Consider the following 13,396-nt stretch of genomic DNA (forward strand, 5'->3'; position numbering starts at 1 on the left):
ATTTCAACTAAAATTAAGGTTTTGCACTATGATTAAATCAACTTTTCTTTAAAAAAAAGGTAGGAATATGGGATTTTTGCCTGACCTAACAATGTGTTTAATACAGTTGAACAAGACAGTGGTCCTTAGTAACTCTACTCATAGCAAACACCACCTGAGTCAGTATTTATTCAATTAAATTTTATTATTATTTTACCAAAGGCTATTGTCTAGGAGTTGCATCCATTTCTGATTCTCATTGGAAGATCTGCTCCATGCTAAAATCTGTGCTCTGATTTTTTTTTTTTTTTTTTTTAAAGCTGACAGAGAAATTTAGGTTGTGATGTTTTTTATTTTCTGGAGACTGCAAGGAATTGTGTGTTTTATAGTCTGACCTACCATGCAGTATCCATACCATAATAGTCTGACTGAGCAGAAGCAGATGCTGCAGACTTCTTGGCCAGTTTTGTGTCTGAAGTAATGGGCTTCTCATAAAATTCATGGTGGGATTTTTTTTTTAAGGCTGAATTTCCTCAAAAGGAGGGATGGCTGTCAGGTTCTTTACATACAAACTTCAATTAAATTGAATTAAACATCTGGCTGTTCAGAGAACTGTTTTCTCCTGTAGCATCTCATTGCTAGAACTCTGTGTTATCATCCAGATTTCAGTAGGGAACTTATAAGCCAAATTTGTACTTAAGGCCTTAAAGCCTAGTTCCGTGTATGAGGACTTCACCAGTGTAACTTCCTAAAAGTGATTTAAATTTCTGGAAAGCAGATTCTTTCATGGCTCACAGTGCTCCCAAATTTGGGATGGTAACAATCTCACTATAACATGTATGTAACTTCCATGCACTTGATAGTTTCAACACTGGCAGTAATTTCATACCTTGATCGCTACAACAATAACATATTTGCAGCACCTGCAAATGTGATGTGATAAATCCCAGCTTTGCATGCCATCTACTTAGTGTATGTTTTAAAGGTGCATTTACCATCCCTGTTCACCAGTGTGTTCTGCATCAATGGCAGTTCACTCTATCACAGATAAGTGAGACTAGGCTAGAATACAGTGTCCATAAAAAGTATCCTTGCACCTCCTGCCCACAGTGGACAAGATCCTCACATTAGTTTTGACTGCAAAGGCAGACTCAGCAAGGAGCTGGGCTGGCTGTTGTTACTTTGACCACTTAAGTCCCTGAGGAGTAAGGAAGAGGCAGTGGCTTTCTGCAGTCCTTTCTCAGAGATTCGAAGTAGATCTGTGCTGCAGCTGTTGGCCTGCTTACAAATGCATTTCACTTCTGCCGTGCTCCCCTGGCTCTGTATCTGGATATTTGAATTTACTTTTGCCCTCTGGGATAGAATCGGAAAGTTACCGGTGGGGACTGGGACACAAATTAGTTTTCCATTATTTTGTAAAGTGTCTCCAGTGCTTCTAAGAGTGCTGTCTTTTTTGTATGTTACATAATGTGGTTGTAACACTCGAGCAAGGTGCTGCAGGGCCTGTGTGGGAGGAATTGATGGTATGAAATGCAGAGCTTTGTGTTCACACCATGACCTACAGGTGGCAACAAGGAATATGACTGACTGCAAATCTTCACTGTGGGTATTGGGGGAGCCTGAGTTCTCTGATGAGTGTTCTAATCATCCTTGTGATGGTGCAAGTCCGCTCTTAAGGAAGATAGATGAAGTCCAGTGAACTTCAAGGGGCCAAAGGGAGATATCCAGTTTTAAATTTGTTTGGTTTAGAAGTTTAAAGCCAAGTGTCAGACTTTCCGCACAGTATTCCTTGGGTATGGTGGTGATTGCGCTGAACACGTAGCTGTTTTGTATACATCTGTGGTATTAGAAGACAAAAGCCAGGTAGATTGTATTCATAGATTCATTAGCTAAACTGAGCAAAGGAGAAGCATTACTGGGCCTGGACTAGTGTGGATGAGCTCGTTAGAGAGGTTAAGATTGGAGACTGACTGGAATGTAGTGACCATGCCTGGATTAAGTCCATGATCCCAAGGAACACGGGCCTGGCAAAGGAAAATAGTCTGGATGCTGAGTTTTACAAAAGCAAACTTCCAGTTGTTTAAAGAATCATCCCTGGAAGTGTCCAAGGCTGGTTTGTATGGGGCTATGAGCAATGTGGTCTAGTGTGTGGCATCCTTACCCATGGCATCTAGCTGCATCCTTACTGTGGAACTAGACGATCTTCAAGGTCACTTGCAATCCAGCTCGTCCTATGATTCTGTGACTCTGTGATTCTGTGACTTTGCCTTACTACTAGGGCAATTTTTAGTTTTTGCTGTTGAAAGATTTCAAAATCAAAGAAAGGCCAATGTGAGACTGAGAGGCAGGAGAAGGTGTTGGAAAAGTTTATTGGCACAAGTTATGTTAATGAATCGGAGGAGGCTCCACTGATAGAAAGTTAATTCACATAGTCCTGATCAGAATTTATTGATGATTTCTGCAATTATTAGCAATCCATTACTCAGGACTATTGCCAGCCTAAAAAAATCCACCTGAAGTTGTCAGTTTTCAAGACAGAAACTACCCCTGAACACCAGAGCACACCTTTATGCCACCTGTGTAAGTATTTTAGTTTAAACATTGCAGGGGTTGGGAGGAAGGAAAAAAAAAATCCTAACTTTTTTAGATGTTTCATAGTTAGAGTGTCTCCAGATGCTTTTTCTTTGTTGATTTATTTTACTATGATTTTTCTCTGTGAGATGTAGCATACTAGAACACAAAAAGTAAGGGAACTTGTCTATTTTTTTCTCTCTCTTACGGTCCTGACAGCCTCTCTGCCGTCTTATGTCTTATCTTAGTGATGTGTCCTGGTTATCTGTGTTGTGTGCAAGGGCTTAGCATTCCACTGCTTTTTGCTTAATAAATTAAAACTGGGAAGGAGTAACACTGTAATACTTGACCATATAAGGGAGGTGACTGTTTTAGTTCTGCTCCTTGCACAATATGCAGTTGAAGCCTTTTAAGGGAAAGTGGTGCAGACGGAGTGAAAACATCCAGAAGCAGAACATCTATTTCATATTATAGTTGGTGCCAGTGCTCCTGCAGTCATTGCTACTACTGTGAATTTCTCACAGTCTATTGCAGTTGCATAGATAAAAAATGAAGACTTAGAAACGGGACTGAAAAAAAGTTACAACCATTTGGTTCATGACTCTTGCGTCTTAAGAAATAGTAAGAATGAAGAGAGAACTGACCAAAGGTGAGACTAATTAGGCTTCAGAAGCTGAAAAATGAAGTAGCAAAGAGCTCTCCAACATCAGAAAGAAGAGACCAAAGAGAGAACAAATGGAACTACCATGCAGTGAGAATGTGATAGAGACTCAGTGACACATCAGACAATGAATATAGTGTCAAGAAAGTTAAAAAATAGTTTGGTGTGTTTTGCAGAATAAATTTGAATGTTGAAGAGAGTGCTCTGTTAGAAGAAAACCATTGAATTTTGGGTCTGGTTGCAAGTACATTTAAGACAAATTCTGTAGTATATGGTTAAAAAACAGCCAACCCAGTATATTTGATGAAGGGATAGCAAAATTGACGTAAGCAAATATAAATGACTTGTGTTGACCTCAGAAGTGTCCAGAGTGTTAGAAAAAAAAAATCCAAGCAACTCAGGCAGTAAAATATCAAATACAAGGATTTGTATGCTAAAGTTAGACTGTGTGAAGACTTATTTTCAGCTAGAGAAATTATCTTCTCGATAAATCAGATGTAGGTCCCTCATTGAGATATTTTTGATTCTTTGCATGAAGCAAAACTACAGAAGTGGAAAGAAAAACAGTTTCTGTTAGTTTCAGTCAAATATTAGTCTTGTCTTTGAAATGAAATATGCTTTGGACCTAAAATCAAATGAGGCTTTTATCAGCTGGTGATTAGATAACACAGACTACTTCAGTGGCTAAGTAGAGATTGGGAAGACCTAGTGAGAAACATTTTCCTTCTATAGCCATAGTAACTCTGAAAGAATCCCTTACAGAGGTTGGTTCCCTTTAGGAGTGCTGCTACAACACACTGTCCTTCAGTGGCCTGTGTCTGTCCCACTCACTCCTTCAATTCCTGATTGCTTGTGCCTGTCAGTGCTTACCCTTCTGCAGAGTAAGACTTGCTGTTCTCTGAATTACAGCACCTTGTTCACCTCAGTCCTGGCACCACAGAGAGGATCAGGATTGAAAATAAGTGTATCCATAGAACGCCAGCCAGTGTTTTGAAACCTGTTCACCCAGGTGCCTATAAGCATCTTCCACATGTCAGCTGAGACCTCCAGGTGGTGGAAGATGAGAAGCAAGGACATGCTATAGTTGCTTCTCTAGTGTTTCTCTCATTATTACCTATTTCTTCCTCCAAGTTAAGGCTCCAAAATGAAAGTGGTGCTGCAGTTTATCCTAGACAGCATTTAATCTACGAAACAGAACTCCAGCCAGTGACTTACAACTTCACAAGTTCATGAGACCTGTCAAAGAAAACCCTTCCCTCAGAGTTGTGACCTTTGTTTTTGTGGTGAACAGGCATCACAGCTTTGGCAGGATGATTCTGGCTGATTGACTGATATATTCTTGGAAGTTACAAGAGTTTCACTAGCAAAAGAAAGTCAGCTTACTGCAGGCTGTTGTATTTGAATGATTTGTATTTATCAGGATGTTTTTGTGGCATTGTAGAGATTAGTTTGGAGAAAACTTGCCTCTGACTCTTGTTAATGTAAGTCAGGGTGTCTGCTGGTGTCATAGGTATTTTGCTAGTGCAAAACCACTGTGTCTGGGACGTACCATCAAGGACCACGTTGTTTTATTAGCCTATCTGTGAAAAACAGTCTGTTGTGTCTACTGAAAACTGAAAGTTACCACAAGGATCTTTAACACTTTAAAATAAAAGAACATGTTTTTAAAAGGGAAAGTTATCTTCTTACACAGTTTAGCAGGCTAATATTTTTAGAATTCCAAGGAAAATAATCTGGGGCATCAAGAGTCCTGTACCCTCGGTTTTCCTAGCTAGGTGACATGTAGATGGTTATGAAGTATAAGGAAGAAGACCTGGGATGTTCAGATGTGAAGCTGTGCAATTAGTAGTCCAGTTGCCTGGTAAAGTTTTCCACATTAGTCTGTTAGGTCTTTCAGGGAGTAATACTAGAACTAGCTGTTACTCTTTTTTTCTTGTCAGGAATTTTTAAAAATTTCAAATCTTTATTAGAAGGCCATAATCATTCCTTTTATTAGTAATAGTAAAGGTAACTATAACCTTTATTATGAGCTGGCCAGCTCATGCTTAAGTGAGACTTACTGTAAAGTTCAAGAATTGGCTTCACATTTCTGTGTTGGTACTAAACTCTCCAAAAATTCTGTTTTCTAGAGATTAAATAACTCAAACTGCTTGTCAGGGTTGCATTGTATACATGCTCCTTATGTTTGTATAAAGAGTGTGCAGTCAGTATAGGTAGTGAGGGACTAGCTCTTCAAAATAAAAATGACAATGAAACTGTGAAACAGTAGGAGAGTAAATTTAGCTATGGAACTGTACAAGAATCTGTATTCCTGTTTTCATTCATTTTGTTATCTCCACATTTAAAAGCATCTGCCCCTGCTTTTTCTAAATTCATGAGCTATAGTTTTAAATAACGTGTCATTGCAAAAAGTACAGTCCACTCTTCTTTGATTTAACTTTTTCTCCTTAATTAGTATTTCAGCATTCTGGGAACATAAATGCTGTTAGTTCTGATATGGGCAGAATAACTAAGGTTTTAACTAAGGTTACCTTTCAGTTTGGTTCCAAATGTAAATACTCTGTTTCCTTGTCTCTCAAGGGGTAATTACTGCTACACACAGACAGAAGGAACTTTACTGTATAATCTCATTGATGCGCTGAGCACTTACACTAAAAGAAGGCAAGCAAGAGTAGTGTTTGAAGTCAGTCCCTTTAAATGTCCAAGATGACAAGAACCAGAATGTCCATGGTTTGTTGTCTTCTTTCAACATAGTTCATACTCATGGAACATATAATCACGGGTATATCAACTGTAAGGTTAGACATAAATAGTATGCCTTTACTTCAAATAGACCAGGGAAATGAAACTATTTATAGGGCATATTTTTTCCCAGTTTTTATTTTGAATTGCTCTCAAAGTATATTCCATCCATTAAGTCAGGCCTTTTAACAGGCAATACCTACAGCAGAAAAGCTCAGAGCCTGAGGGATTGCCCTTACAGGTGCACTGCTGCATCAGTGTCTTGTTGATGATGCATTATACATATCTAAGGGTATATAAAATCTACTGTGTTATCTGAGACCTCTGCAAGATATAAGCCACTTTTAGTACCAGTTTCAAGACTCACTTCCTTAGAGAAGTAGTATCCTCTCTCACCAAGAGGTCTCATGCAGACAGTATATACAGACTCTTTATATTTATCTGACTTCACATGTCTAGCTTCCCAAATTTGTGGATTCTAGTGTAAGTATACAGAAAGAAGAGGAGCCTGAAAAGATATACATACACAGTCTTGGTTGAACTGTCCTGTAAAGGTATATTTCTAAAAAGACTGTAAAATGTAATTAATGGACCTGTGATTTGTTAGAGATAAAAATCCTTACTGTGACTCATCAGCAGTTCTTGCAGAGTTGCAAGTTCCTGAAACACTTATCCTAAGCATTTATTTGCCTAGCATCTATCAAGCCTGTCAGGAAGCCATATGCTCCATTAAATAGTGCTGGAAATGTTCAGTTCAGTGGTACACAGAAACGAATTTCCAAATTTTGGTCCACAGGGATTCTACCAGTCTCAACTGGAACTTCTTAAAAAAAAAATCCGGCTTCTTGTTGTAGCAGTGATTGAAAGCTCTGATTTAGTCATTTTGCTTATAAAAAAGATTGGTAAATATAAAGTAAAAAAAAAAGTTTTGGTAAAATGAGAGCATTAAAAATCCCTCCCATTTCCTGCACCTAATCTCTATTTTCCCTGGCTTTGAAGATCTAGTAATTTCACCATCACATATTAGTTTCCTTCCTTTGAGGGTGTTTTCCTGTAGTTTGCATAATTACATGTTTGATCTAATATTATTTCTCAGAATCTGCAGCTTTGAGAATTTTTACAGTTTCCCATGGGAACCCCCCTCATGTTTTCTGGGGTGATTTTTCACTGTGAATGTCTGTAGGCTGCATAAAGACACATTCTGCATTTATTGAGACTTCCAGTGATGATTCTTTGTTTCAGAAAAATGTCAGTAAAAAAGGAGTATTCTTAATTTTCAGTGTACTTCTACTTACTTACTCTGTTGAAGTATTAAGAGCCACAAACAACAACAACAAAAAGAAGTTGCATGGAACAATCTGTCATATTCCTACTATAAACTATTCATTCTGTAAGCTCTGTACAAAGTGAGCCCACATGCCAACAGAAAAAAAAATTGTATTTTCATTGCTAGCTTAGTGCATACAACTCTTTGAAAACAGCTACAGCCTCTGGAAGCTTTTAGTGCTGGTCAGGGCAAGTCAGTCCTAGGCTATTTGTTCCTCAGCTAGAGGAATATAGGAGAGTAAATGGGAAAGGATTTCCTTCTCCAAAAACTGTACCAGGATATGGGAACATTTCTGCATGCAAACATATTCCAGCTGTATTGTTAGTCTGCCTTAAGAGAATTGGTTTTGCTCTTCCAGCGTGTTAGGTATTGCTTTCTGGTTTATTGTTTTCACTTTGGCAGTACAGTCCTGTTTTCAGCCTGAAGTTATTGCCACACAGAGATTAAATTCTTTAATGTTCTTGATTTTTTGAAGAGCCAGAGAGAAACCTGTTCAGCTGTGCCCTGTGAAACCTCCTTTATGAAACAGCATTTCTAAGGGTCAATAATATATGTAGTGCTGTATAAACACAAGAAGGTATGTACCCACCCCTACCTCTAAACTAGAGGTATGAAATCTGAGTTTAGGATTAAAAAAATTGCTAATATCTTGTTCTTCATGTACATTTTGGGCTCTTTTCAAATGAATATCAGCAATTCTTATTCTATCTCATTTAAAAATCTCTCATTTTAGATGTAATGTATAAATAAAAAAATGAACACCTAAGCTGAATAGGAGGGAACTTAGAGAATAGATATTCTTGCATAAAAGAAAGGTTGATTTGGAGACTACATTACAGTGCAGGCTAACAGTGTAAAAATTTCAGAGAGGGATACTTAAGGGCTGAACTGTCATGCCACCACTTATGGTGGTGAATGGAACTAAGTCCAGTTGGTGGCTGGTCACTTGGAGTGCTCCCCAGGACTTAGTCCTGGTGCTGATCCTGTTTAACATCTTTATCAATCATTTGGATGAGGGGATAGGATTCAGGTCAGTAGGTTCACAGACAACACTAAGTCAGGCAGGACTGTTAATCTTCTGGAGGGCAGGAAGGCTCTGCAGAGGGATCTGCACAGGCTGGATCATGGGCTGGGGCCAATGGTGGGAGGTTCAACAAGGCCCAGGGCTGGGTCCTGCCCTTGGCTCACAACAACCCCAGGCAGGGCCACAGGCTGGGGCAGAGTGGCTGGAAAGCTGCCCACAGGAAAAGGGCCTGGGGGTGCTGGTGACAGTGACTGAACAGGAGCCAGCAGTGCCCAGGTGGCCAAGAAGGCCAATGGCATCCTGGGCTGTAGCAGCAATGGTGTGGCCAGCAGGAGCAGGGCAGGGATTGTCCCCCTGTACTTGGGGAATGATGCTGAGGTTCTGGAGCATGTTGAGAGAAGGGCAGGAAGCTGGTGAATCTGGAGCACAAGTCCTGTGAGGAACAGGTGAGGGAGCTGAGATTGTTTAGCCTGGAGAAAAGGAGGCTCGGGGGAGGCCTTATCACTCTGTGCAGCTGCCTGAAGGGAGGTTGTAACCAGGTGGGAGTCAATCTCTTCTGCCACGTATCAAGGGAAAGGACAAGAGGAAGTGGCCTTATAAGTTGTGCAAGGGGAGGTTCAGATTCAATATTAGATTTTTTTTTCGCTGGAAGAGTGGCTAGACATTGGAATAAATTGCCCATGGAGATGGTGGAATTGCTTTCTCAAAGTATTCAGGAGGTGTCTGGATGTGCCACTTGGGATGAATATGGTGGTACTAGGTTGATGTTTAGACTAGATGATCTTGAAGGTCTCTTAGAAACCTCGACGAATCTGTGATTCTGTCATTTAGATATATTTATGTACCAGGTTTTGAAGGAGTCAGTGTTGGCATATTTTGACAGTTTATCCCATCTAGTTTATGCCCTGAATTTAAGACAGAGAGATGTGCCATCGGAAAACAGGTGTTTTGTTGATCAGAAGGGTGACTTGCTTTTACTTTGATACTTTTAGACAGATCGTGTTGAATGTGTTGAATCCACCTTTGATTGATCTGCTTTGCTTTGGCTCGACCGGAGTTAAAATTAAGTAAACTCTCTCACTTCAAGAAATGTTCTTAGGTATGATAGTTAAAGCAATTGTTAGATCCTTGATAGTTGGTCAGATTGGTTCACTGTATCTCACTTCTTACTTTGCATACTATAAAACAGTTGATTCTGAAAACCCTAGGCACACAATGTAAACAGCAAATATAAGTAGAAAGATTGGTAATACCCATTCTGCGTAAATCCCATATTGGGACTTAGAGTTCTTCAGAGTTGTTGGGTGGGTTTTCTTTATTTCTAGTTTTTTTAGTCCAAGAAAGGATTTTTTTCATTATAGTTTATAGCAGGAATATTTACCAGTTAACAAGCTGGGGGAAAGAATGCACATCCAGCTTATAAGGTGGTTAATTACAGTTCTTGAAAACATTGACACATCACCCAGATAGTGAGAGGGTTTCTTCTATTACATAACAGGAGACAGGGAAAATAAGTTGAGATTCAGGTTGAGACTGGGAAAGGTTTTTAAAGAGCATACTGCTTAATGGAAGCATTCATGTATTGTCTTGTCTTTGAACACATTACAAGACGTAGAAGTATCTTTCACGTAGAAGTATCTTTCACGCATTTTTATATTTAACTACCTGTATTTTGTAAAAGAAGGTACTTCAACACGATACTTTAACTTCCATTAAAATATTACTATAACAAAACTGTCCATCCTTAGATCAGCTGTTTCTTGGTCAGTAAGAAGAGAAGGATACTGCTAAAGCCTATTGAACAGAGGTCCAACATTTTCCAAAATAATACAGTTAATTATGAACATACTTAGGTTCTGGTTGAAGTTAGGTGCCAAGACAAGGATCAGTTTTGAATGGTGGAGTTGACCCATTCTTGGTTTTGGTTTTGTTTTGTGGTTTTGGTTTTTTTTGGTGTTTTTTTTTTTTTTTTTTTTTTTTTTTTTTTTTTTAAACTTCTAGCTCATTTGTCAGGAGGTGTAATGAGATGTAGAATATTCCTCAACTGACGTGAGATCATATATAAAAAAACCACTGTCTTAATCATGTGATATTTTATTGTGTGTTTTCCAGAGTGGCAAAAGTAATGAAGGTTCCTGTGTATGAGACACCAGCAGGATGGAGATATTTTTCCAACCTCATGGACTCTGGACGTTGTTCCCTTTGTGGTGAAGAGAGTTTTGGCACTGGTAAGTAATACATAATCAAAAATTACCACAGAGTTTTAGTTTTTCCTGGATGCCTCAAGTCAAACTCAAAATAATCAGAAAATTAGCTCTGTCTTGTGCTGAAACAGAACTTTCTGTTGTTCACGTGTTGAGGTTCTTCTTTTAAGTGTGGTGTCCAGCACCTTGAGGCATGAAAAATGTGGAAAATGAATATTCAGCAGAGGCAAGCAATCTTAGTACTGTCCAGACAGCTTCTGGAGGTGCCTGGCACTCTCTTCTGTCTTGCACATAATGCAAAAAAAGCCTCACTGGTTCCACTGCCAGTCTTTTCACAGGCTGCAACAGTGTTTGGAGGGATTTTGCCTATACGGAAGCCACGTGTTTTTTCCTAATGTGATTAGGCATACAAAGTATGAGGATTGGTATATCTGATGGTACATCTAAACAAAACTGTAGCAGGGTTTCCTTTTTGGAACATCACAATTGCTCAACGGTCAGATAAAATTATCATTAGAAGAAATTCTAATGATAATTTTACATGTCAGCATTTGTGTTTTCCCTAGGTATTTCTCTCTTATCAGTCCCAAGAACCAATCAAACAACAGAATGCAGAATGAATGACAAATCTGAGCCATCAGAAATATAGTATTGACAGTAAGCAGTAGAGCAAATAACTGGATTATGTAGTCTGTAAATCTACACAAATGTGGTTTTAGTTTATGAGAATAATGGAATAAATTTCAGAGTGTTTCTTTTTTTCTTTCCTGGATTCTGGCACAGAAATTCTTTCTTTTTGTTTATTAGTAGGGCTATATTACAAGTTTTTTTTGAAAAAACACAGACCTGAATAACTTAATAATTTGCCTGGCTATTAGTTTTTTTCCTATTTTGATGTGAGTTACATGGAGTTCTCCATTTCAAATGTGTAATACCTTGGCTGGAGCTCTTTGTAGAAAATTACTTACCATGCAGTGAAACTTGATGACAAATTTAATTTTGCTTTAATTGACTTATGTCACATATTAAGTTTGTTGTTCGGGGTCAATTGGAGCAGAATGCTGCTTTTTTGAAAATAATGATACCTTTAAGCAGCCACAGACATGGCAGTTAATGTAACACCTTTTTGTTTGCTGTTTGGATCTGAATGGGCTATGGTGCAAGAATCAAAAATGTGTTATATTTCTTCAGGTCTTAGATGTATAAAGGAAAAGAAGTTAAATTTATAATGGATGTTAATTTTCTTTTTGTTGTCAGTGGAAACCAATGTCCCATGATTAGCAAACTATGCCTTCACTGTTTGCTCTGAGTGGCACAGGTTTGTATTGCCTTGACTACATCTTTTGATTAGAAACTTCCTCTGCAGCATGTTCTGTGAGATTGAGAGAGATGTAATTTGGGGAGAGAAGGGCAGGAAGATCTTGTACCTTTCAGAATGTACTGCTATTGGTTGTGATGTGTTGTTGAACTGCAGCTCCATAAACCCATGAGAGGTGTGAACTGGAGGGTTTTCAACTCTCACTGCTTTTTAATACTTTTTCAGTGGGGCAATTCTGTTCCTCTTTCCTCTAAATACGGATGTTCCTCTTGCTCATGCAAAACCAGATACTTTCATGAAATTTGGCTGAGTCTAAAGACATCAGTACAACCTCAGCCGCACACAAATTATTTGGAAAAAGACTCCTGGCTTCATCATCATACTGAAGAAAATTAAGTGTGGATTTTAACTGGAAAGAGCTTGCTGAGTTCCCATATGTTGAAGTATATCTAGTTTCCTTAGCCCACGGAGTGCAGCACCTCCTGCCATATACAAGCTTAATTGTAGAGGTATGTAAAACAAACAGGAGTGGCCTCTCTGTGCCATATGCCATGGCAAACCACTGCCACAGATCTGTCTCTGCTTGGGGAGTTATTATCCTAGACCATCTTCTTCTGGTGGTGCTGAGCGGGACTCTTTCAGATACTTTCTGTCTGAGGGAGAAGAGAGGAATCATTGTGCTTAGTAGAAGCCATGTCTTTGAGGAAACTTGCCATTTAAATTTTATGGTGCAGTATAGAAAACATCAAATTTCCCTGTCACGTTGCAAAAGCATGTTCAGGTCCTGCTAAGCAGGCTGTCCCAAGTACTGGTGGACTTTAGCCCTAGTGATCAGTCATATAGAAATAAAAAAGTGTTTTGATCTGCTGTAACAATGAGGACATTGTGTTCTCTGTAGGTCTAATTTTATTGTCCTGAGTATCTGATAGTGGTTGAATTTGGGAAGAGAAACACTCATGGAGGTCAGGGAAGTGCCTCTAGGATTTGACTGTTCTAGATAGGCAAGAAAATTACCCTGACTTCTCTCTTCACTTGCCATTGACTTTTGTCTTTCCTTGTATCTTTTTGTGAGGCCATAAAACAATTGCCTTCTGTACTATAGCCTCTCTTCCAAATTTGCAGAACCTGACCTCAGACTAGGCTCTACATTCCTTACCACTCTGTGTTCCTTATATTAATCTGGTTCTTCTATCCTATCATCAATTCTTCAGATTCCTGATAAATCCTGACTCTTGTAAATGAGTGCTTGAACAAAATATTGCTGGCCAGCATGGAGAGCTGGTCTGCAGAAATATCTTGGCATCCTGGTATGTTCTGATCAGATTAACTTTGTGGTACCTGCAGCACTTCAGTGCAGAAAACCTCTTGACCTCCAGTTTTATCCAATTCCATCTAAAGGCAAATCTGGACACTCAAGATTTGATCCCATGGGCATCCAGAGAACTTGAGCACGGGGTTTGAATTCCGCAGTCCATGTGTAGTCGCTGTGTAAGAAAGTATGTGACAGAAGGAGATTTCCTAAAGATCTTGTGGAATCTCCCTCACTGGAGACACTCAAGAAACATCTGGA

At 39.0% G+C, this 13,396-nt stretch overlaps 1 protein-coding gene across 1 annotated transcript in view; it reads left to right on the forward strand.

Moving 5' to 3' along the window:
* Positions 1 to 13,396, forward strand: part of PGM5 (phosphoglucomutase 5) — a 67,433-nt gene that overhangs the window by 31,611 nt on the left and 22,426 nt on the right. Inside the window, exon 7 of the mRNA XM_066180718.1 lies at positions 10,417 to 10,532. Coding sequence (XP_066036815.1) covers positions 10,417 to 10,532 — 116 coding nt within the window. The remainder of the gene's footprint in view (positions 1 to 10,416; positions 10,533 to 13,396) is intronic.

The sequence above is a fragment of the Chamaea fasciata genome, unplaced genomic scaffold (assembly GCF_029207755.1).
Source record: "Chamaea fasciata isolate MVZ Bird 193981 ecotype frontalis unplaced genomic scaffold, bChaFas1.0.hap1 SCAF_4, whole genome shotgun sequence".
Classification (NCBI taxonomy): Eukaryota; Metazoa; Chordata; class Aves; order Passeriformes; family Sylviidae; genus Chamaea; species Chamaea fasciata.